The sequence below is a fragment of the Ceratotherium simum genome, chromosome 30, assembly GCF_057802395.1.
Source record: "Ceratotherium simum simum isolate JZ-2026a chromosome 30, ASM5780239v1, whole genome shotgun sequence".
Classification (NCBI taxonomy): domain Eukaryota; kingdom Metazoa; phylum Chordata; class Mammalia; order Perissodactyla; family Rhinocerotidae; genus Ceratotherium; species Ceratotherium simum.
Window position 1 is genome coordinate 15850931 of NC_141929.1, and position 27721 is coordinate 15878651.

The 27721-nt window shown below is 42.0% G+C and overlaps 2 protein-coding genes across 4 annotated transcripts in view; both read right to left on the minus strand.

Moving 5' to 3' along the window:
- Nucleotides 1–27721, minus strand: part of PKD1L3 (polycystin 1 like 3, transient receptor potential channel interacting) — a 357135-nt gene that overhangs the window by 154035 nt on the left and 175379 nt on the right. The window lies entirely within an intron of this gene.
- Nucleotides 1–27721, minus strand: part of PMFBP1 (polyamine modulated factor 1 binding protein 1) — a 42429-nt gene that overhangs the window by 9946 nt on the left and 4762 nt on the right. The window contains exons 2-11 of the mRNA XM_004431792.3: nucleotides 27404–27559; nucleotides 18763–19005; nucleotides 14962–15183; nucleotides 8907–9077; nucleotides 7827–7937; nucleotides 5325–5451; nucleotides 5074–5231; nucleotides 3424–3664; nucleotides 895–1084; nucleotides 589–742 (exon numbers count right to left, since the gene is read on the minus strand). Of these exons, the coding sequence (XP_004431849.2) occupies nucleotides 589–742; nucleotides 895–1084; nucleotides 3424–3664; nucleotides 5074–5231; nucleotides 5325–5451; nucleotides 7827–7937; nucleotides 8907–9077; nucleotides 14962–15183; nucleotides 18763–19005; nucleotides 27404–27559 (1773 nt within the window). The remainder of the gene's footprint in view (nucleotides 1–588; nucleotides 743–894; nucleotides 1085–3423; nucleotides 3665–5073; nucleotides 5232–5324; nucleotides 5452–7826; nucleotides 7938–8906; nucleotides 9078–14961; nucleotides 15184–18762; nucleotides 19006–27403; nucleotides 27560–27721) is intronic.

The window sequence follows — 27721 nt, forward strand, 5'->3', positions numbered from 1 at the left end:
CCTGAAAGATAGTCTTAGACTGTACAGTTTTGAGGAAAAAAAAACCCCACACCCAGACAACTGTACACAGGGAATGGCTGAAATAAATATGAGGACAACATCTTGGTTATTTAGCATGTATAACAAAGTCTCCTCTGACGTTCAGCAACTTTTTTTCTTTGTTCAATTAGATATACCAACTTATTTTATTTATAGATCCAGTTCCCACAGCATCAACCTTCTCTCCACTTACTCACCAAATCTTTCCACATAAGAATCTCTTTGAATAAAGTTTTAAAAAAAACATCTTGGAAAAGCACAAAAAGAATAATTCAGAGATCAAAGACTTTAAATTGACTGACACGGATAGATTCTGAATCCTAGAAGAAAAAAAAAACATTGTCCTTTGACTATTTTTAAGCTTAGCCCTTGAGAATGCTTACTAGTGGTCGTGGGTCCTGGAGCCGACTGGCTGGCTTAGCATCTAACACAAATTCTGGAAAATTAGTCTGCAACGAATTGGTGGTGGCATCTTCCCAAATAAAGACCAATATATTTAATCTTAAACAGAGCAAATGCTTGAGCTGGCTGCTTACTTGCCCTTCATACCTGGTGTTGAATGAGTTTTATATGATCCAGCAGCTCATTCAGTTTCATATCCTGCTCATCCACTGTCTTCTGAAGCTGCCTCTTTTCCTTGTCTGAATTTTCAAGCTTCCTCAGGGCCTCAGAGAGTTCTGATGTCAGCTCCTCTATCCGTTTCCTAAAGCGAAGCGGCAACAACAGGAGGATGGACTTCAATCTGTGTTGATGGACTGTGAGCTGGCTTGCTATCCCATTCCTGAACAGCTGCCCACAGCGTCCTGACTGGCTCACGAGGGACAGAGTCTCTCTCTGGAGGTGAACCCGTGGTACCTGCTGGGTGTGAGTTCCTCTTCAGCCTTCAAGGAATCCTTCTGCAGCTTCTGAAGCTCTCTCTGTAGCTCCTGGATGGTCTCTGACTTCTGTTTCTCCAAGAAAAGGCAGCTTTGCAGTTTCCTCTGGGAATCCTCCAGGTTACCCTTTGCCAGCATGGCCTCTTCTTTATATTGGGCTGCTTGCTGAGCTGTGGAAGACAGGAGACAAGCTGGAGTCATGTCCATGTGAGAAGGCAGTATGTGTGAAGATCAGACTCAAATAAAATCAGTTAAAAAGTCTGTTCCTTCATTTTGGAACCTACTTCAATTTCCAATCTGTCCTCATTTCTCTCCATTTCATTATCACTCCTAAGGAGCTCTGGTAAATTACCTATCTTCAACTACCCCCCAGCCGTGGACCCCTTTTTGACTACAATTAAACAAATTGGTAGAAATTGCTCAATATCTCTTGTGTGACTCAACGTGTTATTAGGGACAAATCCTGACCCTCGTGGAGTTTAGAGTCTAATGAGGGAGACATAACTGACGTACCCGACATAGAGAACTTGGGAGTGTGAAACTCGCACTGACATGAACTCAGGAAGCAAGATCCGTGAGGGTAAGAATAATGGAGATGGACTTACAGAGGAACGGAGGTTGAGCCGGGCCTTAAAAGAAGGAGGAGGAAAGGAGTTCCAGGTGAGGGACAGTTAGAGCAAGCGCATGGTGAAGGGAATGGGGAAGGCATGTGGGAAGAGGATGGGAAGAGACCAGTCTGATTGGAAAGGAAAGTGGGAAGGAGTGCTGGGAGACATAACTGAGTAAGTGCATCCACTAGAGGCAGCTCTGAAGAACGTTGACAGCCTGGGAGAAATGTTCAGACTTGATTTAGTGGGTTCTTGAGCAGGGACTGACATAAAGGAAAGAGTGCTTTAGGAAAATTGGAATGGATCAGAATGGAGAAAGACTTCCTATAGTATCCTTTTAGCCCACATCCTTGCCTCCCCTGGGTATGAAGGGAAAGACACCTAAATAAGTTGCTTACTAGAGTTTCTCTATGCCAAATATGTTCCCATGTCCTACTTTCTACTATTGTTTCTACTTTAAACATCACTCTCCTCTCCATTTTTTTCAGCCTGGGATACTGGAAGAAAGATGGAGTCACTACGGAAATAACTATACACCTTGGAAAAAAGGAGGAGGATTTTTTTTTTTAAGCAGAGAAGAGAATGGGTTCAGTTTGGGGAATGTTGAGTTAGAGGGGAAGGTGGTTGCCCAGGTGGAGCTAGTACATAAAGACAAGACTGACCGCAGGGGTGAAGGCAGGGCTGGGGCTTTAGGCTCTGGAGTCAACTGCAGAGAAGTGCAGCTACAAGGAGAGGCCTGCACCAAAGAATGAGTGTAGAGGGAGAAGAGAAAGGGAGGAGGGCAGAGTCTCAGGGGTAGATGATACTGTCAGAGCAGGAGAGAAAAGAGCAAACAGTGGAGAGATTTATGGAAGAACAAGGGACATGCTGTGTCTCCAAAGCTAAGAAACAATTGTTGGAGTATAGAAGGCCAACAGCACTGACACACAGAGTTCAAGGAGGGAGAGGAAGGAAGCCATGCTATGGACTTGTTTTTTTTTTCCTAATTGATGTATCACTCACATAAAATTTACCATTTATTTATTTATTTATGAGGAAGATCAGCACTGAGCTAACATCCATGCCAATCCTTCTCTTTTTGCTGAGGAAGATTGGCCCTGAGCTAACATCTGTGCCCATCTTCCTCCACTTTATGTGGGACGCCGCCACAGCATGGCCTGACAAGTGGCGCATCGGTGCGTGCCTGGGATCCGAACCCTGGCCGCCAGAAGTGGAGCGCGTGCACTTAACCGCTACGCCACGGGGCCGGCCCCCAAAAATTTACCCTTTATAAGTGTACAGTTCAGTCCTTTCTGGAATACTCACAAAGGTGTGCAACCATCAGCAATATCTAATTCCAGAACATTTTCATCACCCTAAAAGAAACCCCACGTCCAAGGCAAGAAGTTATTGGTGACCTCTGAGAAGGCAGTTTCAGCAGAGGGGCCAGGACGCGATCCACAGTGCAAGCTGCGCGGAAGAGAATGTGTTTGGAGGCAAAAAGGAGAGAGAGTGTTAAAAACCAGGGAGGGAAGAGGTGAATCGTGTGACAAAGGTCCTGGAGAAGATGGAGAGGAATGCAGTGCACAGAAGCAAAATATAGGGCTCTATACTCCTTTCTGTGGCGAGGAAAGGAGCGGATCTGCACAGGAGCTGCCGAGGAAACGGCGGGTGTGGGAGTCAGCAGCTCCCTCTCCCGGACTGAGCACCTGCTACGCGGTGGAGGCTTCAGGGCGAAGGTGAGGCTGGGCGTGGGTGAAGGGGATCCAGAGGGCGGTCGCAACTGCCGTGAGATGTGAGATGAGATCACAGGAAGGTTTGGAGGGAGAAAGTGGAGGAAGAGGCCATGTAGAGAAAGGAGAGGCTGCTCTAGCCCCGTGGGTTGGAAATGTGGTGAGGACAGTGCCTGCTGGGGGCCTCACCAGCCAGCCTCTGTTGCTGTTTGGCATCTTCGAGACTGTCCCTCAGCTTCTGGGCCTCAGCCCGCAGGGCCCCACACTCCACTTTACTCTTATCCTGCTTTGCCTCCTTGATGGCGCTTTCGAGCTCTGTTGTCAGTCGTTGCTGCCTCTCCAGCTCCATCTCCTTTTTCATGAGGGTGCTCTGAACCTGTGCCAGTTCTTTCTCCAGCTCGTGCAGCATTTCATCCTTCCCTTGGAGAAGCTGAGGAAAGCAAAGTGTTAATGCAGCAAAGTCAATTAAAGATTGTCTTGAACCCTAGTCCAGCCACCATCTTCTCCTGCCTGGATATTGCAATAGCCTCCTACCCTCACTCCCTGCCTGTCCTCAGACTGTTCTCCACACAGCAGCCACAGGGCGGCCTCTAAAAATGCAAGTCAGATCTTGTTATGCCTCTGCTCAAAACCCTCCTCTGGCTCTATGTCCCTCAGAAAAAGGCCAAAGTCCTTACAATGACCTCCCGGGACGCTCAGGATCTGATCTGACCTCGCCTCTTACCGCTCCCACCCCTCTACTTCAGCTGGTCTCCTGGAACACTCCAGCAGACTCCCACCCAAGGGCTCTTGTACTTGCGTCCCTCTGCCTGGAATATTTTTCCTTAAGGCCTTTGCCTGGGTGGTTCCCTCACTTCATTCAAATCTCTGCCCAAATGCCACCTTATCAAACAGGACTTCCCTGACCACACTGTGTAAAACAGCCAGCATGCTATTTTAGAAATTTATCACTACCTGACTTATATTGTATATCAGTTTTGTAATTTGTTTATTGTCTGTCTCTCCATACTAGAATGTCAGCTCCATGAGGGTAGGGATGTTTCATGTTTTATTTTATTCTTAATGCCTAGAACAGTTCTTGGCATATCGTAAGAGCTCAAAAATATTTGTTGAATGAGTATATGAATGACTCGAAGCTGTTTATCCAGACTCCTTGCTTCTCGTCATCATCTATCCAAACACCTCCACTTTGACTGGTGGATCACCTCTGGACTTTGAAATAGGAGGTTTGAATGGCCAGCCAGTCAATCAATTGGATTATTTCTACTAGCTCGGATAAAGGTTCAGAGTTGGAATAGCAGTGACTACAAAAGCGTGCATTGGTTTCACAACCTTCCTGTCCTTGCTTCCATTCCGAGGCTTTTCTGGGAGCTTGATTTATGTTGGCAACCACAGATCTTCCAAGGCATAGCTTCACTAATATTTTCCAACTGTCTGACTTGCATATTCATAAGATACTTGCAATTTTAAGAATTGAAATTCACTTGAAATTCTTAATAAGGCTACACATTCTTTTATAGCATTTCTTTCCACTATCCAGCGTAAACAGAAGCAGAAGGGAACAATACAAAGGTGTCCCAAACTCTCCTCCTTGCAGGGTGGGGGAAGAATCTCTTTCTTATAGGGCCGACATGTCTGTTAAGATCCCTGGATAATGATATTTTATTTACTTATTATGTGCTATGAGAAAGAGCAAAGAAGTGCCCAGAATCCCCTCTGGGCCTCAAGAGCCTGCAGTCTCCTGGCGCATGTGTTGGTGCTTCCCAGGTAATCGCAGCTCCAGCTGAGGCCTCACGCCTGCCCTGTTGGCAGTTCCAACCAGAGAGCTCCTGGCCTTACCTTGTCTTTCTGCAGACCGAGCTTTTGGGTCTCTGTGAACTGTATCTGCAGCTCCTGCAGCCGCCGCTGCAGGATGGCCACCTCCTTATCCTTCCTCTCCACGTGCGCAGATGTCTCCTCCCGCAGCCCATGCAGGTCCAGCTCCAGCTTCATCATGTCTACAACAGGATGAGACAGAGCGCTTCTTGCTCAGAGGAGGGTTCTGGCTTCTTTCTGGCTCCCCCGCCACAGCCCACCAGCCCACGGTTTACCCTTCATGATGTTTTTCTTCTGTTCCGACACGGCTTCTAGCTCCATGCGCAAGTCCTTCACGAGGTTCTGGTACTCCTCCACGTGCAGGCACTGGCTGTCTTTCTGCTCCTGCAGGTGCTTCAGTATCTGGGTAGATAGAAGAGCAGGGCAGGGCGGGGACACGGGGGAGGAAGGCTTTCTAAAATGCCAAATGTCGAGAACAGGCAAATCCCTAGAGATAGAAAGTAGAGTCATGGTTGCCAGGGGCTGGGGGAGGGAGGATGGGGAGTGACTGCTCATAGATACAGGATTTCTTTTTGGAGTGATGAAAATGTTCTGAAATTAGTGGTGATGCTTGCTCAATTTTGTGACTATCCTAGAAACCACTGAATTGTACACTTTGGTGAATTTTATGGTATGTCAATTATATTTCAGTTTAAAAACTGAAAAGAGAGAATTAAAAACAGGGTATGGTAGACTTCTCATGCTCACACAGAATGTGCACAAAAGAAGCCACCCCTTCCTCCCTGCAACAATCGATGGTCATTTATGAAGCGCCTACTGTGTGCCAGAAACGGTCCTAGTACTGGAGACAGTGGCGCAAACACAGACACAAATCCTTGCCCCCATGGAGCTGACCTTCTAGTGAGGTGAGACAGACAAAGAGCATAATAAGAGTGACTTATAGAAAACCTTAGAAGTTGATAAGTGCTATGGAGGAAACAGAATAACAAAAGGGGAATGGAGACATATGGGGTGGGGAGGTTGCAACTTTAAACAGGATGGAGGGATTAGCCTCACTGAGAAGGTGGCCTCCAAGCAGGGACTTGCTGGAGGTGAGAGTGTGAGCCACGTTGTAAGTGTGTGAGCTTTGTAGAAAGGGGGACTAGCCAGTGACAAGGCCCTGGGGAGAGAACATGGAGGAGGCCATGTGGTTAGAGTGACCCAGTGGTGGAGAGAGTAGGAGGAGATGAGGGAGGAGGTTACTGAGTGATCACATCATGTGGGGTTTGCAGTCCCTGGGCAGGAACTTGGCTTCTCCCCTGAAGGAAAGGGGAACAGGCTGTCACTAAGGGAAGGTAGGAACATGTGGCCGAGGAGGAGCAAAGAGTCGTCTGGGCATCAGGGGACGCTGGGGAGAGAGAGTTACGTGATTTCAGAGCCGCCAGTGAGGGAGGACTGCAGGAAGTGGGGGTGGGATTGGAGAAACACAGAGCAATCACCATATGACCCAGGGGTGGGCACCACAGGGACTCAAGGGCCCACTCTATGCCAGGCCAACTGAGCGGGCAGAAAACTGCTGGCATTAACTCTCATGTGGACATTTCCATTCCTAATAGAATATCCAGGTCACATGAAGGCTTTGGATAGGGTATATAAAATGGCAGGGAAAGGTGTATTGTGTTTCTTGCGGAAGTCTATTGTTTTAAAAAATGGAGTATTAAAGAGGAATTAGTGTTCAGTGGATATAGAGTTTCAGTTTTGCAAGATGAAAAAGTTCTAGAGATCTTCACAGCAATGTGAATATACTTAACATGACTGAACTGTACACTTAAAAGTGGATAAGATAGTAAATTTAACATTAGGTGTTTTTTACCACTAAAAAAATAAAAGAGTAAGGGGGAAATAAAGACATTTTTTAGACAAAAAAAAAAAGAGAGTCTTATGAGATTGTGCTGTAGGTCAGGATGTGAATAACATGGACCTAAATACTTTAATATTTAAAGTAAATATTGACAGATGTCCAAGGAGGAACTCCCAAGTTCAATATTGATCCCTCATCCATTCAAACTTTCTGGCATCAGAAAGTCCTGGAAAGAGAAGAGTCTCTGCTCCCCCACTAGAGGACCCCTTGGAGAGCTTATGTGTGCTGTCTACTCTCTCTGCCACTGCCTGTGCTATTTCCCCATCGGCAGACATGCCGTCACCTGCCCATGGCACAGCCTTGTGCGGCTGGCTTTGCCTCGTACCTCAAGTTCAGGCATGCCTGACTTCAGCTAAGACCTTGCCTAGGAGGGGACCTAACCTAGTGTTGACTATCAGTTGGTCAAATCTTGCTATTCATTTACGTGGTTTAAATGCTTATTCATGATTAGAATCAACTTTTGAGATGGCTTTGAATATGAAAACATTGAGTTTTCAAAAAAGGGAGTGAATTCGAATTAATAATCTTCCCTAAATTTGCAACTTTTCAACTCCAGCCAGAAACTAGAAAGCTGGATGGGCCTTTTGAATCTGGCAAGCCAACAGGAGTCTCTGTCTTGTTGAGATAATACTGTCGGAAGTGGGTCAAGAGAAAGGCACAATTCCAAAATTCAATTCCAAAATCTCATGCTGCCAGCCACACTCACTGGGGCTTGGCATACATTTTCTACAGTATTCTTGTAGCAGGGCCAACCAAGGTCACACAAATATAATAAAATAAAATATAATATAAAAATAAAATAATAAGCAGGAAAAACCAGAATCAGACCCAACTTGGCCTGACCACACCAGGCACAAATAAGCAAAAGTTCTCCCACCTTTTTGATGTCTTCACAATCTTCTGAGGAGCTAGGAGGATGTCTGTGGGTGGCTGTATAGGAAGCAAAGTCTGCTTGTAATTTTATCAAAGCCTCTTCACGCTCCAGAACCTACAACCGAGCACAGGTCAGTTATGCTGAATGATCAATGCAATGTGCTTATTACTATTACTATTTTTGCAGGGTGTTCCTTTTTTCAGCCCAAGTTTGTTGTAGCATTATATAATTCATCATGCACTTCCTGTGGGGTTGGTAGGGAGTAGGAATTATATTCTCAATCTTCTACCAAGTCTCACTAGGCATAGACAGTGATTTGTCTCGAGTCTGTCAGTGGCCACATTTTGGACTCCCTCCTGAACCTCTCTGTGTGGTCCAGTTTATGAGGCAGAAGAAGGTTCTTTGGAGGCTGTGATGGAAAGATGTACCTAATCTATCAGAGGGAAAGATTCAAAGTTCAAGAATTAAAGGAGGAAATTTGTTATGGAGTGGGTGAATGTGTGTTGAAAATTTAAAAAACATGAAATGTTTGTTCTTGCTTGTTGAAAATAATCCAAATAAAACCCAAGCATTGAAAATAAGAAGTGAAAATCTCTCTATCTATTCTCCTCTCTCTCTACTGAGGGGGAGGGGGCACTACTGGAAATTTCCGGTATATTTTCCTACATTTTGATCAAAGGCTTTAAAAAACAAAAGTGGAATTGAACTATATATAGGATACTGCAACTTACTCTCAACAATATATCACTAACATCCTTCCATACAGCCCTTATGGATCCACTTAATCCTTGTTATTGGCTGCATATTATTCCATAACGTGGATATCTCTTTAATCATTTCCATACTGATGGGCACTTAGGTTGTTGTGTGAGAGATTTTAAGTCTCTTACAACCTTGAACTTAGTGTGGGTTGGGGGGATGCATACCATGAAGAATATGAACAAAAGGCAGGGGCAGGTATATTTAAGACATTTGAGGAGTCTTGGTGAAAGAGATTACTTTAGGTGACTCTTTTTCCCTCCTTTCTTTTCTCATGGCTTTATTTTGGTCTCTCAGAAAAATGTTCTAGAAGAAGGCACTTACCAAAGCGTTACTACAGGCTAGCTTATTTCGAAGCTCCTGGATTAGATCATCCTGTTCAGAGACCTTTTGCCAGACTTCAGACAGTCGTTTCAGGGTCTCCTGATGCTCCTGAATGGCGCAGGCAGAAGCGCACATACGCGTCTTTGAATGATCACCTTTGCTCTCCGGCTCCTGGGATATTTAAAAATAATGGATTGTTTTTGTTCCTAATTTTTGAGTTAACTTCAGGGTGCCATGAGCATGAAAAATCTCTAGATCCATATTCTAAAAGTTTATTTTCATATATGTGCATCATACACATATACACACATACAAAAGTAAAAAACTTAACAAGTGCATATGCATGGTAAAAAGCTCAAACAGTTCACAAGAGAATACACTGAAAAGTCAGTCTTCCTCCATCTTGACCCTCTGTGACTCAGGTCTCTTCCTCCATGACAGTCTGTTTACCAGTTTTTTGGGTATCCTTCCAGGGATATTTTATACATATATGTATACGCATATTTGCATATGTATATAACCCCCTACTTTTTTCTTTTCACAAATGAAAGTCTTCTACACACTATTCTAAACATTGTGTTTTCACTTGACAATTTATTTAGGATATTTTCCATATTATTACTTGTAGATCTATCTTACTCTTCTTTTAAAATTAGTTTCAAATTACACAAGTTATACATATATATTATCTTTCTAAAACATTGTAGCATTACAGGGAAGTCTAAATTTCTCTTTGACTGCCACTTCTAATCCCATACTCACTGCATTCCCCAGAGATGGCAGTTTGTGCATATCCTTCTAGAACGTTATCTATACATTTACATGTAAATGAATCTGTAGAATACAGATGATATTATGCTGTATTTTTTTAAACTTTTTTTGTCCTATTTTTTATTTTTATTTATTTTTTATTTATTTTTTTTGTGTGTGAGGAAGATTAGCTCTGAACTAACATCTGTTGCCAATCCTCCTCTTTTTGCTGAGGAAGATTGGCCCTGGGCTAACAGCCGTGCCCATCTTCCTCTATTTTATGTGGGACGCGGGCCACAGCATGGCTTGATAAGCACTGTATAGGTCTGCACCCAGGATCCAAACCTGCGAACCCCAGGCTGTCGAAGTGGAGTGCACGAACTTAACCACTACGCCACCGGGCCCACCCCTATGTTGCCTTTTCAAAAGATAAAAATTGTTTTTTTTTTACTCAACAAGATGTCTTAGAAATTTATCCATGTTAATACATGTGCTTTTATTTTGTTCTTTTAAATTGCTTTTAAATGTGTTTATCCAGTCTCCTACTGATGGGAATATAGGTTGTTTCCAAGTTTTTTCTAAAATGAAGCTGAAATGAATATTTTTTTTCACATAAATCTTTGAATACCTATTCTGGTATATGTGCAGATTAAATTCATAGAAGCAGACAGCTAGGACATATTTAAAACTTTGATAGATGTTACATAATTGTCCTTCAAAGAAATTGTACCAATTGATACTCTCAGCAACATGAGTATGCCTGTTTTTCTAGAGCCATTTTTTAAGAAATGTCTTTCCCTAGATCATCTGAAATCACGCATGAATTCCATTGCTCATTGTTGGCACTAATATTGGGGTGAACTGAGGCACATAGTCAAAAAAGAGCAAAGAATTCTAGTTTGGGTGGTAGATCTTTCCCCATTAAACTTGTCTCTCTAATTGGGCTTTTTCAGGCAAAGTTAGAAATAGTTCATGTCCACTGGGCATTAAAGCTGCCTATGAGCAAGCTACAGAAGGGTCGGTCAGAGGTCTCAAATTGACCATGAATAATATTCTTACAAATAATTTAGTGTATAAGTAGGCAAAGGAATGGAAAACAATAGCAAAGTTAAGAAACAGCAAGATGATATCTACAGGTTCCCATACCCTCTGAATACTACAGGATGAAAAATAGAAATTAATTTAAAAGTAATAGAAGAAAAATTCCCTGAATTGACGAAAATGTAGATCTTCAGATGCAAAGAGTCAGTTAAGTGCTGAGAGGGTTAATAAGAAATAAATGTAAAAACTCTGAGCCTAAAAACTTCCAGAGTTTAAAGAGATAAAACAGGTGACTTATGAAAAACCAGAAACATTGAGATCTAACAATTTCTCTTCAATACTGCATGGTATAAGACAGTGCATAAATGTTTTCAAAGACTTAAAGAAAAGTCCTTTTGAAAGTTTGTATACCCAGCCCAACTAGCATCCAAGAATGATGGCAAAATAAACCTTGTTCAGACATGGAAGTATTGAGAAATTTTACCACCCACAATTGTTTCTGAAAGATTTAACAAGGAATTATTATAGCAAAAGGAATAGTCCAAGAATGTAGAAGAGGTGGAGTAGACTGTTGAGTAAGGAGTAAGAGTTGGTTTTATTCGTAATCTTAAAGAAATACACATTTTATATGTTTGTACATAGAGATTTAAAAAAAGAAGAAAAGCTTTCCAGCTCATTTTTATTAGGGCAGCATAATCCAGACACCAATACGAGATGAGAGCGTGACAATTGAAGCCATCAAACTAATCTCATTTCTGAAAATAGATGCAAAAAATAAAATTTTAACAAATTTAGTATAGCAGTTTATTATAATATATTTTTAACAATAATAATATATCATGATCAAGTAGGATTTATTCCAGGAACATAAAGATTGTTCTATAAATGAAAATCTATTCATGGAATCTACTTCATTAAACGAAAAAAATTCTATGATTCCTTGATAGATGCTAACAAAAACATCTCATAAAATTCAACATTCACTCCTAATAAAAATTCTTGATAAGCTACACATAGACAATTACACCTTCAACTTGAAAAAATAGATATTAACAAGCAGCCAAGAATAGACATTATACTTAATGGTGAAATACTAGACATATTTCCCTTAAAGTGAGGAGCAAAGCAAGGATGTTATGATTCTATACTGTTTTGGAGGTTCTGGTCAATGTGGTAAGATGGGAAACACGTTGTATAAATGTTGAAAAGTAAAGCAATTTAGAAAAATCCAAGATGGTCAACTGAAAATCTGATAAGAGAGCTCAATAAGGTGACAGGATAAGAGTTTTCCTCCACATCCGAAATAATTGATAAAATTCAGCGTATGAAAGATCTTATTTATAAAACCAATAAAACTATAATGTATCTAGGAATAAACTTAGCAGGAAATATGTGAGATCTATAAAGAAAAGTGTAAAATCTTACTGAAGGACACATAAGAAAACTTGAGGAAAAGTAGACGCATGTCATGTTCCATAAGGTATGCTAATTTCTCCTAAATTAATATATAATTTGAAAGTAAATCAACATAAATCTAAATTTAACCAAGGAAAGATGTACAAAAATGGCCAAGAAATATTTGGAAGTAAAGAATAGTGAAGGAGGATCTGCTCTAAACGGAGTTATCAAAACACACTATCAGTCAAAGTCACTAAAAAACTCTGATCCTCATGTAGGAACCAGCAAGTAGATTAAAAGAATAGAGTCCAGGGGCTGGCCTGGTGGCACAGGGGTTAAGTTTGCATGCTCTGCTTTGGCAGCCTGGGGTTCATGGATTTGGATCCCGGGTGCAGACTTACACACTGCTCATCAAGCCATGCTGTGGCGGCATCCCATATACAAAATAGAGGAAGATGGGCACAGATGTTAGCTCAGTGCCAATCTTCCTCACCAAAAAAAAAAAAAAAAAAAGAGTCCAGAGAGAGCCATGTGTACAGAAGAATCAGTATATATACTGAGTTGGAGCCTCACATCAATGGGGAAAAGATGGAATGTCCAATAAGTGGAGTTGGGACAACAGGAGATCTATTTTGATAAACATAAAATTACAGCCTGATCTCATTAACTATACACAAACTAAAGATAGCTATTTCATGGATGGACTAAAGATAAAAAACAGATGGACTAAAGATAAAAACATGAAAATACAAAATTATAAAAGCGCTAAGGGGCTGGCCCGTGGTGTAGTGGTTGAGTTCCCGTGCTCCCGCTTCGATGGCCTGGGGTTCGCCGGTTTGGATTCCTGGCGCGGACCTCCTCACTGCTCATCAAGCCATGCTGAGGGGTGTCCCACATAGAAAAGATACAACTCTACAACTATGATACACAACTGTGTGCTGGGGCTTTGGGGAGAAAAAAGAAAAAGAGGAAGATGGGCAGATGTTAGTGCAGGACAAATCCTCCTCCTCCTCAAAAAAAAACCTTTTAAAAAATGTGCTAAAAGAAAATATAAGATAAATTTTTGTAATCTTGAGGGTAGAGAGGTCCTCCTAAACAAGACACACCACCTAGAATCTATAAAGAAGGACTGAGAGATTCAACTCCATAAACATTAACAATTTCTGTGTGGTGAAAAATACCATTAATAAAGTGAAACCAAAAGTTACAAACTTGGAAAAAATATTTGTAACATATGTAATGAAGCATTATTACTTGTAACATATTAAGAAGCTCCTATAAGTCAATACAAAAAAGACTGACAACCCAATAAAAAATAGGTTAAGGATTTAAACAATAATTAATTAAACAGAAATCCACACAACCGATACACTTTTGAACAGTGCTCAATACTTCATAGTGTGGTGGGCACTGCTGTGTGCCTCTCAGATCCCCTTCAGCACTGAAGGACCTACTCCCCTGGCTGCTGGGAGTGCTGCCTGAGACAGCCCTCTGCTGTCAGCTCTTTTTGGGGAGTGTCTGGGTTGAAGAAAACTTTTGCCCAAGGTCATGCCTCTCCCTGGGGACAGCTCACATCCAATAACTGATCAACATGGAGGTATAAGGGCCAGAGCTCCCTTCTCCCCATTTAGGACTGCTCTGTGGGTCCATCCAGCCCCAGAGCTCCCTATGGGGTTGGCTGAAGCCTTTGTTGGGTCTGCATCACAGTTCAACTTCTCCCTCTGCCCAACCCTGCTTCCTTTCCCCTCCTTTCACAGGGGTTGATACAAGAGTTCCCTCTAAAAATGTGCTTCATGCTAATCTGTCAGAGTCTGCTTTCTGGAGAACCCAGCCCACATCTATTAGAATTAAAGGAAATAAAAATTGTATTGAGAAAACTTTTTTTTTTCATCCATTAGTTTAGACAACTTAAAAAGATTGAAAATATACAGAGTGTGGGGAAATAAACTCCCTCAATGATTGTTGGTAAAAGTGTAAAATGGTAGAACATTTTTGATATTCAATTTAGAAGTATCTTTAAACATTAAAAATAAGCATATCCTTTGACCCAGCAATCCCACTTCAAGAAATTTACCCTGTAGAAATAAGTATGTTCATTTTAGCTTGTTTGTAATAGGCAAACAGGTCAGTAGATGGTAGTCATACTATAGAATACAAGGTAGTAACTAAAATAAATTGTCAAGATATACATTTAAAAAGCAAAGTGTAGAACCACTTTTATAAAATGACCCATTTATGTAAAAAGAAAACCCTAACCGTTTATATATGTAACTGTAGAGCAAAAGGCTGGGGAAGATTCCCAACACATCATTCAAGTGATCACCTAAGGGGAGGAGAGTGGGGTGGAGGAGGCTGAAGGTGGACTTTCACAGTTTAATCTCCATAATTCTGTCTAGAGAGCCTATATTGTTCTATTACTTGTGTAATTAAAAAAAGCAATTAAAAGAAAAAAGAAACAAACTCAGGCATTTTGGCTCTGCTTTGCAATGTTTCAGGGCTTTCTCCTCCCATTGTTCCTGAAGTCATGATTTGCATGAGCTGTGACCCAGAAGAGCCCTCCGCCAGACCCCCATGAGAACATGGAAGATTTGAGAGCTCATTCGGTAATTCTCTTTCTGCGTTATTTGAAGTGGTAGCTATTTATATTAATTACGGGCCTCACAATTGCTAAGGAGCAATCTTACAGGAGATGTGAGGGTGGGAAGTTCAAAAGCTGAGGGCTACAAAATTCAAGGGAAGGAACTGACATGTGGGTGAATGTTTGGGTTTCTGGCAGGGGAGGCTGGGACTGTTACAGGGGAGCAGCTGGGAGCATGATGTCTACTTACTGGAGCTCCTGGTCTGAGTGGTCTGGTTTAAGTCCTACCTGATTGACGATCCCGCTGAGCTCCCCCTCCAACATCTTTACTTGGCACTCCAGTAACTCGATGTTGCTGAGGGAAGTCTGGTATTTGTCCCTGTAGAGGTTTAAGCTCCTTTCTAGGGAGAGGATCTTGTCCCCAGCCAAGGCGAGTTGCTTATGTGCCAAATGGAGCTTCTCCCCTGTGTTCTCATTATTATTTCCCATTTCCTCCTCATAGAGAATCACCTGTTGGTATAGGAACGAAACCACATTGAACTCATGGGAGCACATGCACAGATAGGCCCAGATGCACAGAACAGGCCCAGCACAGATCTAAACGCCACAATATGTGATGTCAGAATGTTAATGATTAGAAATTAAAAAAGATAGTCCTATTTAGATGGTAAGCTCCTTAAAGGCAGGGACCATATCTATTTCCCACTCTGCCTGGCATGTAGTAAGAACTTGATAAAGACTTATTAGTTGATTAACAGGAGTGAATTTGTATAGCTCCACTTTTTCAAGGGCTTGAAATGCCAGTATTCTTTCTTTCCTAGATATTCTCTAGAGGTCTAATTTAGGAAATGGAGAGCCCCTCATGCACACAGGCCGTGTCAGCAAAGTTCCCTAGAGATATTGGGGGAACATGACCCCAGGTTCCTCTGGGACTTGTACGATCCTTATTTAGATTCCCTTTCTATCAATTAATTAGCCAACCAACTGACAGCTATTTATTGAAGAACAACGTCTTGGGTGCTGAGGGGATATATACGTTTACAACGTAGGCTCCTCCCTCAAAGAGTTTATAAACTCTTACAATTTTGGGGAGGAATGATTTAAGATTAGCAAACAACTGCATATAGTTGAGCATGCTAAATTGTATTATATGTATTGAATTACGTGTATTGATTTATATGTATTGAAGGAGTTAAGAGTAAGAATGTCAGGGGCTGGCCCCGTGGCTTAGCAGTTAAGTGTGCGCGCTACGCTACTGGCGGCCCGGGTTCAGATCCCGGGCGCTCACCGACGCACTGCTTGTCCGGTCATGCTGAGGCGGTGTCCTACATACAGCAAGTAGCAGGATGTGCAACTACGACATACAACTATCTACTGGGGCTTTGGGGAGAAAAAAGGAGGAGGATTGGCAATAGATGTTAGCTCAGGGCCGGTCTTCCTCAGCAAAAAGAGGAGGATTGGCATGGATGTTAGCTCAGGGCTGATCTTCCTCACAAAAAAGAAAAAAAAAAAGGAAAAAAAAAGGAAAAATAAAAGAGTAAGAAGGTCATCAAGGAAGGCTTCCTTTTGGTTCAAATAGTCCAGTGTAGAATTAAGATAGAACATATTCTGTTGGTCTAAGGTAATTATACTTGCTGCCTGCCAATTGAGATTCTTCTTAGGAAAGGATCATTTAGTTTGAGGTGTTAATTAGATAAAGAGAAGAGGAAAGGAATATTTTATATTCAAATGTTTATAACAGAAGCTGTCAGTCGCCCTCCCGTATCCCCCTGGCACTCACCATTGCTTTGCACACCAAACCCATCCCAACCACAAACATCTTCAACTCTTTGCCTGAGGGCTGCTCTGGCCCCAGGAGCCCACTTGAGCAGGGGAGCAAGACAGGCAGGTTACAAGTATGGGGGCAGGGTTGATACCCTCAGGTGCAGCCCTCAACCGATGACTGCTGACTGCGTAGGTTGGCTGGGATTACTCTGATGCTGTTCTACACTGTCTCCCAGAGTTCTCCAGAGGGATTGAAACTCAGTTGCCCACAGCAATGATCTGCTTAATAGTGCTTTTCTTTATGGGCTTCCTGCCCATCTTTGACTCACTTCCCCACTCTCTCACTGTACTTCCTGGGATCCCTTCCTGAATTAACTACTTGTATTCATCTCCTTATCTTAGGGTCTGCTGTTGGGAAACCCAACCTTGGACAGAAGTTTGATGCTTCTGGGTAACAAAGTATTGGGGGAACTTGGCAGAATGCCTAAAGTAATTTTTCCAGTGCTTTCCCAGTTTGGGATCTGTGTCAGTGACTGTTACTTGCTGAATTCCACGTCAATTCTCCCCCTCCTCCTTAGTAATAGAACCTTGACTTTATTTGGGACAGCAGTGCACCTCACTGAAACGCTACATTTCCTAGGCTTCCTAGGAACTAGCTATAGTCATGTGACTAACTCTGGCCAATGTATGTAAGTGAAAGTGTTGTGTGGGGGTTCTGGAAAGTGTTCTTTAAAGGGAAGAGTGTGCCTTTCTCTCCCTACCCCTTCTCCCCCATCCTGATTATTTGGAACAAGGATGTGATTGTTGGAGCTCCAGCAGCCATCTTAGGTAGCCTAGAGAATGGAAGTCTTGAGCTGATGATGGTGGAGCCAAAAGAAAGGACCCTAGGTACCTGATGACACATGCAGTTACCATAACAATTCTAGACCACCTATCTCCAACCTTCTTTCATATGTCATAGAAATAAACTATCTTATTTAAGGCATTATTACTTTGGAGTTTTCTGTTATATGCAGCTAAATAGAATCCCAACCAGTTCAGGGGCACTTGATCCAGGCTGGACTTTTGTTTAAGTTGTAGTGAACCAGCCAGTTTTAACACAGCCCTGGATTAACTTTATTAAACCATGGTTTATGTTCACAGCCTTTGTCCCAGACTATATTTTGTAGGATAACCTTTCTCTGTTCCTTTGCCTCCCAATCCTTTTTGGCAAATTCTCATTGGCCATAATACACCCTTTTCAAAAATTCTATGTTCTTTAAGGCCCCTCACAAAGCCCCTGGAGTTAGTCCTTAAATAACAGCACTGCCGAACACAATCCTTGGAATTTTATCTTTAAGAGCAAAGGAAGAAAATGCCAGGGGGAGGCTGCCTGTCCCATTACTTATAACCCATGGTTTTATTGCTGCTAGTGTTACTGCTGCTCAACTGGTTTAAGTTCTATAGCTTTGGTCTTTGGAATTTACAAGGGTGCTACTCTCCGGTTTAAAAAATACTACCCTGGGACATGAATAGAAGTGAATGTCCAGAATATACTTAAGCTAAGTCTACATGATCTAAAACTCCAGTCTGAAAAAATGATTCAATGATTGACTCAGACTCAGCATCTGGTTATCTTATTAACTGTGCAAGTGCTAGGAACTTACGTATTATCAAAACGTGGTTTTTCTAAAAATGGTTGATTTAATGGACCTCATACCTCTTTTATAACCCTCAGAGACCTAGAGTCTTTCGCATTTAAATTACAATGGTAATAGAATGGAGATGATAGACCTACATACACAGCATACACACACACACACATGTGCAAACACACACACACAAGCACATACACACATGTGTTAATACCGGAGGTCTCAGCCAATTATGCCTTCTGTTTAGTTCCCTTTGCTCAGCTTCAAAAAGATCGAGAATTAAAGAGGGAAAGTTGAGGGGCCAGCCCGGCGGCGCAAGCGGTTAAGTGCGTGTGCTCTGCTGTGGCGGCCCGGGGTTTGCCAGTTGGGATCCCGGGCGCGCACCAACGCACTGCTTGGCAAGCCATGCTGTGGTGGCGTCCCATATAAAGTGGAGGAAGATGGGCACGGATGTTAGCCCAGGGCCAGTCTTCCTCAGCAAAAAAAAAAAAGGAGGAGGATTGGCAGATGTTAGCACAGGGCTGATCTCCTCACAAAAAAAAAAAAAAAAAAGAGGGAAGGTTGATAAAACCTGCTCAAGGTGTGGCGAAGCTCTCCTCTGTGAGTCCAGTGTTTGCTTTCTAGCGGGCGTGGCCTGATTTCTGTAGGTACATGGGCTTTTGGGACATTTCCTTAGTTATTCTATCTATACCTCGTCTTCTTTCAGTTTGCAGTGATGGTGGAGAAGAACCAGGTCGGAAGTCTGCTTCTCCAGGACGGACTGATACTGCAGGAGGGAGCAGTAAGAAGTCTGCAGCTCCTCTGTGCGAAACTCCAGCTCTTGCTGAAGGGCCAGCAATTTTTTCTTCAGTTGTTGGAGTTGTCTCAGACGACACTGTTTGCTGGGCTGAAACGCCATCGGTGACTCCTCGAATGCTAACACTGGCTTCTTATTCTGCAGTAGAGATCGAACATACAGAAAAGTCTTTAGATTGTCACTAAGTATGCGCTCATTCTTTGATTTTTCATTTGTTCAACCATTCACATCCATCTATCCATCCTTTTATCTTCATCTACAGAGCGCTTATTAAACATTCCATTCTATTCACAATGAAACATCACTTTGTAGTCCCACTCTGTAAGAAGGATTTAAAAGAAGAAAAAAAAAACGTAGTTCTTTCCAACTATTTATATCTACCATTCCTATTATTTAGGTCGGAAGAGAAAACACACACATAAAGACACACATGATAATATGCTTGTGCTTTGTGTTCACAGGTAAAGGTAACACAATTGACCTGGAAGGTAATGGATCTCTGGTCATGGTTCTTGGACTAAATTCGATTATTAAAATCACCCAGATAAAAAGGTAAGCTCTTGGGGAAACAGCTTTCTGGAATGCTGGGAAATGGGAGGCAGAGATATTGTTCAAGCACACCTGGGCACTGACTCTGTCTTCTCCCAAAGAAAGATGTGACCTTGCGGATGCTGAGCGTGTGTGTGTGTGTGTGTGTGAGATCTTTCCCTGCCAATCCACAATCAACTTGAAATGCTGCTAGACCCGTCCTACGTTTTCATTCATTCATTCAATAAACATATGCTGAGCACCTACTTTATATCAGGTATTCTGCTGGTAGGACACATCCCTAAAGTGTTATTCTAGTACAATTGAGCCTTTGCACTGATGTGTCTATATTTTCTTACCCAACCTCCCTGATGACCTGTGAAAGAGGTGGATGAAGAGGGTGGCCTGTGGGCATTCCTTAACTCCTGTCTCTGCTTATTATCCTCCTACTCATTCTTTAAAACCCTGTCCAAATCCCGCTTTCCTTCCTGTTTTCCCTGCAAAGCTGTCTTTGCACCAATACCATAGACTTAACTGGCATGTCCTTAACATGGCATTTCACATTCTGTCATGCATTGCAATGATCTCTGTGCATCTTATCTCCTAATTAGATTATAAACTCCTGGAGGGCAAGGCCATGTCTGCTTCTTTAGGGCCTACATTAGAGATTCATACACAGCTAGGTATTGAAGGAAAGAAGGAAATAAAATAGAGAATAAGCAATTTCATTGGCTCCCAAGAATTTGAGCTTATGGCCTTGGCCTCATTACAGAGTACTTTCAAACTTTAAATTTAACTGTTATTTTTTTTCAGTTTTATTGAGGTATACTTATATATCGTAAAATCCAGCCATTGTAAGTGTACAATTCAATGATTTGTAGCAAATTTATAGAGCTGTGCAACCATCATTACAATCCAGTTTTAGAGCATTTCCATCACCTCAAAAAATTCTCTCATGTCCATTTGTCACTCCTGCTCCTACCCCTAGCTCCAGGCAACCACTAATCTGCTCTCTGCCTCTATGGATTTGCCCTTTCCAGGCATTTCATATAATGGAGTTGTATAATATGTCATCTTTTGTGTCTGATTTCTTTCACTTAGCATAATGTTTTCGAGGCTCATCCAGATTGTAGCAAGAGTCAGTATTCTGTTCCTTTTTATTGCTGGATAGTTTTATTTATCTGTTTACCAGCTGATGGATATTTGGATTGTTTTGGGTTTTGGCTATCATGAATAATGCTGCTATGAACATTAACATATCAGCCTTTGTGTGGATATGATATTTTCATTTAATTAATTCATTCAGCAAATATTATGGTGCACCTACTATGTGTTAAGCACTGTACTAGATAATGGGGATACAGAAGTGTATAAAACAGAATTCCTGTCTTCATGGAGTTTGCATGTAATAGAGAGGGAGAAGGAGGAAGGGAGAGTGAGAGGAAGAGAGAGATAGCAAAGTAAGCAAGTAAATTATGCAGTGTGTTAAAAGGAAAATGTGCTAGGGAGGAGGGTAAAGCAGGGGAGGGAGATGAGGAAGGCCAGGATGGAGGCAGCTGTAATTCTGAGTCAAGTGTCTTCATGGAGGACTACACTGAGAAGGGACATTTGAGTTAGGACTTGAAGGCGATGAGGGAAGGAGCCTGATGGGAATCCACAGCAGGAACACTCCAGGGAGAGAGAACAGCAAGTGCTAAGGCCTGGAGGTGGGAGGTGCCTGGTGGTGTTTGAGGAGCCACTTTGTCCTGGCTGGAGAGGAGACAGTGATGGGGGTAGTGATACCAGCTGAGGTGAGACAGGAAAGGAGGTGAGGTCCTTTAGGGCCATATACGCCATTCCAGAGACTGTAACTTTTCCTTTCAGGGAGACAAAAGGCCATTGGAGGGTACTGAGCAAAGGAGTGGCATGATCTTCTTTAGATGTTACAGGGGACACACTGGCTACCCTATTGAAAATCAGCTGTAGGGAGGCAGAAGAAGGGAGAGCAGCAAGGAGGTACTGCAAGAGTGCAGGAGAGAAAGGACGGTGGCGCCGACCAAGCTGGAAGTTGGGAGAAGTGGTTGGATTTTAGATATGTTTTGAAAGGAGAGCCCAAAGGATTTGCTGCTGTGTTAGATGTGGGGTGCTGGGAGATGATGGTCCTCCAAGGCAGGATGACTCCAAGATTTTGGTCTGAGTAATTGGAGAGATGAAGTTTTAACGAGATTAATTCGATAAGAGCTGAGACCCAAAAGAGGGAAAATCTTCTCTAGCGAGATGGGTGAGGGCAGCACAGATAAGGGAAGCTCGGCCCAGTTCAGACCAGAAAGACAACAGCTGATGTGTCAGTTCAATCTGATTACTCTTTCCAGCTCTCTTGGAAGTTTATTTCACACTAAACACCTCAGAATAGAGACGACAAAGAAAATGGAAGATTACAGTCACCAGGCAAATGAAAGCCTAGGCAAAGACAAGCTGACCTCTTGGCTTGAATAACCGGTGTATGTGGCCAGAGAGAAGTTGATGATACTTTTTTCCTGAGCCAAACAAATCTGAATTTTGTATACTTTGTGTGGCTATAATTGCTAACATTTATATTAAATGTTTTTGGTTAAGTGCTTTCATTCTTCTCAAGATAAGAATGTTGCTGTTCTCACAACTTGTCTGTGAATGAGGTTTGGAGAGAAGAGACTTGGGAGTAGTGTGTGTGTGTGTGTGTGTGTGTGTGTAGAGGGAGGTTCTCAAGAGCCCAAGTCCTCTGTCTACACAGGTAAGCTGGGGGGTGGGGAGCTACTTAAAAAAAACTTGGTCATGAATAAGTACTTAATATGGATAGAACTAAAGCAAAGGAGTGAACATTCTGGGGTAGGTGGGCTTATTTTAGTGAGGCAAATACCTAATAAAATCCTTATCAAATTTTGCCCAAATCCAGTTTCTCCTGGCTTTGTTGAAGGTAATCTGATCTCCGAGAATTAAGAAATTAGAATCTTGGTCCTCCTAGTGCTCTTGTGTAACTGTTGATCTGGACCTGCCTCTCCACTGCTGCATATGTAGGACCCAGTAGAAAACTAACCGTGGTTTCCTCATTGTTATTCTTTCTTTGCTTCTTCTTATTTCCATGTCCCTATTTTCTCCTCATTATCCAAAAGAATGAGAGAAGTGCTCTTCTTTTACAGTAAGTCAAACTGTTGTTTTAGAGCTTCCTCGTCCAGTATGTGATATGTTCTCATGCTTAGGTGTGCTCATAATTGTTCTTTGGCTTTAAAGCCTCCTGTGGGTAAAGAATGTCTTTTCCTATGTGTGTAAAGCTTGGCAGCCTGGCAGTGAGACTGGTGAACTGTTGATTGTGTCTCTTCCCCAGAGGTCACGTTGAATCTCCTGGGTTCAATTTCGGTTTGAGGTAACATGATGGACCAACCAGATGATGAGAATTCATCTTCCAGTACAGGGCAAACATAGCAAGTGACCTAATTTGTCTGTTTGTAAAGATCCCCAAACTGCTCAAATCTGCAGAGAAACTAGAGTTTTCTTGGATGAGAATTTTAAACATTGGCACACTATTGTTACTTATGGGTTTAGAGGAATCAAATTTCAAAGACTTGGAGAAATCCCTAGGCTTATTTGAGACCTATTAAATTTCTACTTATTTATCCTTAAGTATTCAAAAGATTATTTTTCTTAATTCTAAATGAAGAGAAAATGACATGCTGTGGATTAAGCCTACATTTTGCTTACATACGTGCCAAAGGGCAGTATCATAAAGGCATCAATGCATTTCCTATTGCTTCTCTATCTTCTTTTTTCAAAGTTTTCTTTCTGGTGAAGACATAGATATTTTATTAGATTCTTCTTTGACCTTTAAACTGAGATCTGGAGAAAATGAGCAAGTTGGAAATGATTTTATGGAAGTAAGATTAGTTCTTAGAATGACTATCCAGAGTTGGACATGATTCCAGAGGCCATCTGGCCCACTGTGTTTCTCAGATGGATTTCTATCCAGACCTCACCTGTCTTAAAAGATGGAGAGCACTGGCCATCTGTAGGAAACTGTTTCCATATTTAGTCAACCTTTCAGGCCTCCTTATGGTCAAAGAGATTATAGCTATTGCTCTCTCCTTGCCTATGTGGCCACTTGATCACAGAAGGAAATTAATTGGCCTGGCGTGATTTGCCTTTTGAAAACTGACGTTGGTTTCCACCCAATACTTTGTGCTTTTCAAGTTGATGCTAATTGATTGATGTTAAGTTCTATATTTTTCCTGATATTGAAGTTAAGCTGACAGGCCTATAATTACGAGGATTGTCCTTTTTCCCTTCTTAAAAAGATGAGTACTTCATTTACCCTTTTTCAGTCTACAGGGACTTTCTTTATCCTCTTGAGTTCTCAAAAATAATCGCTAGCAGCTATGTAATAACACCTGCCAATTCCTTAAGTACTCCTCGAGGTATGTCATCAGGCCCTGCTGATTTGCCTAAAGCCGGCTTTTCAAAATACTTTTTAACCATTTTATTCCCTACGCTAGTTTGCGCTGACTCTCCTCTGTCTTAGGTTGGCATTGCTCTGATAAACCAGATCCCTGCTGATTTTTTTTTCTTCATTTAGGAACTGAAAGTCTCATCTTTTTGCAGTCATTGTCATGAACTTCTTTCCTTATCTTTGAGGTATTAAGTGAGATATTTTCCTCATAACTCTGGTTTAGCCTTATATCAATAGATAGGTTTATCTGTTACTTTTCATATCTTCTACAAATTGCATTTCTTGTACTTTTTTGACTTGTAGAGCGTAGAACTGAGTGTTTAAGTGACATGCATTTCTTTTGGATGCATCTTTGTGGTTTAGACATTCTTCTCATCACTGATCTCTGCTTACCAGAGATTCACATTTTTTAAAAAATGAACTATTTTGGAATAATTTTAGATTTATAGAAAATTGCTAAAGTAGTACAGACAGTTCTTATATACTTTTCATCCAGCGTCCCCTAATGTTAACATTTTACATAACCACAGTACATTTGTCCAAACTAAGAAATTAACATGGGTAGATTACTATTATCTAAACCACATATTTTATTTGGATTTTACCAATTTTTCCAATAATGTGTTTTTTTCTGTTCCAGGATCCAATCCCAGATCCCACATTGTAGTTAGCAGATTCACTTAAAATTTCTTTTTCATTCCCATTTTTTCAAAGAGATATCTTTGTGTGATAACTTCCATCAAGAGTCTATTAATCTTTACATGTTCAACTAATTACTTTTATCTGCAAAAATCAAATTGCTTACACAGTTTTATGCTAAAAATAATGTCTTCCATACACTTCAAAGATGAATTTGACAATCAGAACTCTACTGAATATCAGGCTATTCTCCCCATGCCACCACCAGGTCCAAAGAAGCCTGGGAAATTGCTCAAAAAGACCCTTCCTTTTCTGGTTTGATCATCATTTTATTATGATATCTCTGTTGATCTTTTCTCCTTTCACGTTAATCAAGGCACTCTTGATTTCTGGGCAGGGTCAGGACTAGAGTGAGGCAAGTGATGTGCCAATTTTAAGCAGGCACTCAGACTCAGGGGTGGGCAAGCGCAGGGTTTGTCACCTGAAGAGTGAGTGCCCCATAAATTTTGCACCTGAGGCACCTCTCTTGCTTTACCCTGGACCCAGCTCTATTCCTGAGTTTTGGAGCATAATGGATTCTTGATTTACAAGGTCATGTCATTTTCTTTTTTTTTTTGTTTTCAGTAATTTTTTTTTTTTTTTGTGAGGAAGGTCAGCCCTGAGCTAACATCCGTGCTAATCTTCCTCTTTTTGCTGAGGAAGACCGGCTCTGAGCTAACATCTATTGCCAATCCTCCTCCTTTTCTTCCCCAAAGCCCCAGTAGATAGCTGTATGTCATAGCTGCACATCCTGCTAGTTGCTGTATGTGGGACGCAGCCTCAGCATGGCCAGAGAAGCGGTGCATCGGTGCGCGCCCGGGATCCGAGCCCTGGCCACCAGTAGTGGAGTGCGCGCACTTAACCGCTAAACCACGGGGCCGGCCCGAGGTCATGTCATTTTCTTTCCTCATCACCCAGCCCCTGCCTGCCACTCTTCTAGTTACACATAACATCTGATGTAACATTTAGATTTTCTTGCATAACTGTGGTCCTGAACTATGACCTCCAGCTTGTTTCCCTAACTCCTTGTTAGATATTCATCAAAATTTCAGAAAGTCTTGGGTTTCCTCTTTGTACCCATATTATGTTTCTTTGTGACAGGCAGATCTTGCAGGGATTTTTTGAGTGGAAGAGTATAAGTCTACACCTAATTGTGTATTTGTGTGTGTAGCCTGCAATTTAAATTTTGCGCTAAGTGCTAGGAAAAAAGGCACCTGTTTTAAAGCTTATTTCAAGCTGTTAGACCTTCTTCTGGGCAATTAGAATAATTAACTGCTATTTAATACCTTTCTTCTTCCAAGTTGCCAAGTACATTTATAAGCCACATGGCTTTCCCTGACTGGGCGAATAAATAAACTTGTGACAGCAATGGTTGAAAATCTCCTAAAACGTTAATATTTAGAGAGAAGTAAATTATGATAATATTCTTCCTGAGATCCATTTAGGAAACCCAATGGATTTTTCTGTATTTGTGACTTCCTGGGGAAAGGACAGCAATGCTCAGTAAGATAAGGTAGAATTGCTTTGTTGGTAGCATTTTCAGGGCATTGCAGAACAGTTTGTGGTTTCTACAGGGAGGTGGTAAGTCCTAGGAGAACTCTAACAGACACAATTAAGAGAGACCAGATCCTTGACCACAACGTTAAAGAACATGGTGGTTGCTTACACAGCAGCTAAGAGACTAACTGGGGGTCCAACGACAGGTCTGCACAACCAGTATCTGCTTTATGTTCACCAATAACTCAAGTCCCTGAATACAAGTGAAGACTTCCAAGTAAGGAATTCTTGGAAACCTGAAGTTTTTAGAAAGCTATGGGAGAATATCTCCCAGCTGGCTCCCCAGCTTGGGTGGATAAATTTAGAGACTGGTTGAAAGACCTTAACACTAGAGTTTCCAAAGAGAGAAAATCTCAGGCTGAAATGAAGTTGCCTCAGCTGATGAACTGCCTAGACTACAGATAAGTATTCAAATCATGGTCTCAAGAAAGATGATCATGCCAGGAGGTCTTCCTGTTCACACATGCATAGGATAAGTGTTTCTGAGTGTCTTGGCTTGAGACCTTAGGAAGCAAGCCCTGTGACAAGGAACTGAGTGTCAAGTAGTAGTTTATGTGGGAGGCGATCTTAGGAAACTCTGGTGGGGGAGTGGGGAAATGAGACAAGGAAGGGAATGAAGCTGCGAAAGAGTGTGTTATCGAGCTAGTTACCACTGCGCGCAACTGGCACTGGGTCCCATTGAGGAAACCTGGAACAGAGCAAAGAGTGTGCCTTGAGTTATCTCTGACTGAGGGGCAAGGGAGATAGGTTATTTAATCAACCGTCTTCCCATCAGTCATTGGCTGAAGGCTGCTTCTAGGGTCATTAACTCTTTTGCACTTCAGCTTGTCCTATGATTTGGTTCCTGCATTCAGAAGAAAAGCTCGTAGGCAGAGCTGCAGGTGTGGCAATACAGAGCACCTGCAGCAGGGATGAGCAGCGACACCTCAGAGCAGGTGAGATGGATGTTATTTTCATGGTTGACTTAGAAGTTCGTCTAAAATCCTTTAGGAGATGCTACTCTCCTTAGATAACTAGGATCTGCTTTTTTTCAGGGCAGTGGGCCTCAGGTGCTGCAAATCCAGGTATGAAAGGCCAGATAAGGAAAAGAGAGAGCCTCAGACGTAATTGACCTTGGAGAGAGCTAGACTGAGAAATCCTCGGGGCAGGGATGGTGTTTGTGTGTGTGTGTGTGTGTGTGTTTAATTCTCTCTCATTCCCTGCTCAATAAATGCTCTTGAATGATCAGTGGAAGAACCTTCTATTATTGTTCCTGCCCAAGGGAGCAGAGGTGGAAGTCGAGGGAGCAGAGGTGGCTAGCAGTTGCGGATCCCTTACGTGGCTGCTGTTCATCATTGGCTCCTCCACACAGAGCTGATTCTCCTGCAAGGTCTTCCCCTGTCTCTTGCAGACATCATGTAGATTCTTAATGTCAACCTGTAGGCTCAAGAGCTTGCTGTTCAGGCTGCTTACTTCTCTGTCTCTCTCCCCCACCTAGGCAGTTAGAAAAGCAAAAGCATCAATTATAAACTATCAAGAAAATGCTTACTTTCAGTCACTTAACTGGTTGACAGAGCCTTTAAATTTGCTGGAAATTTGTCCATCAATGCTTAGCTGTTATTACTCATCCTGTGTAACATTTACACAGTATCCATT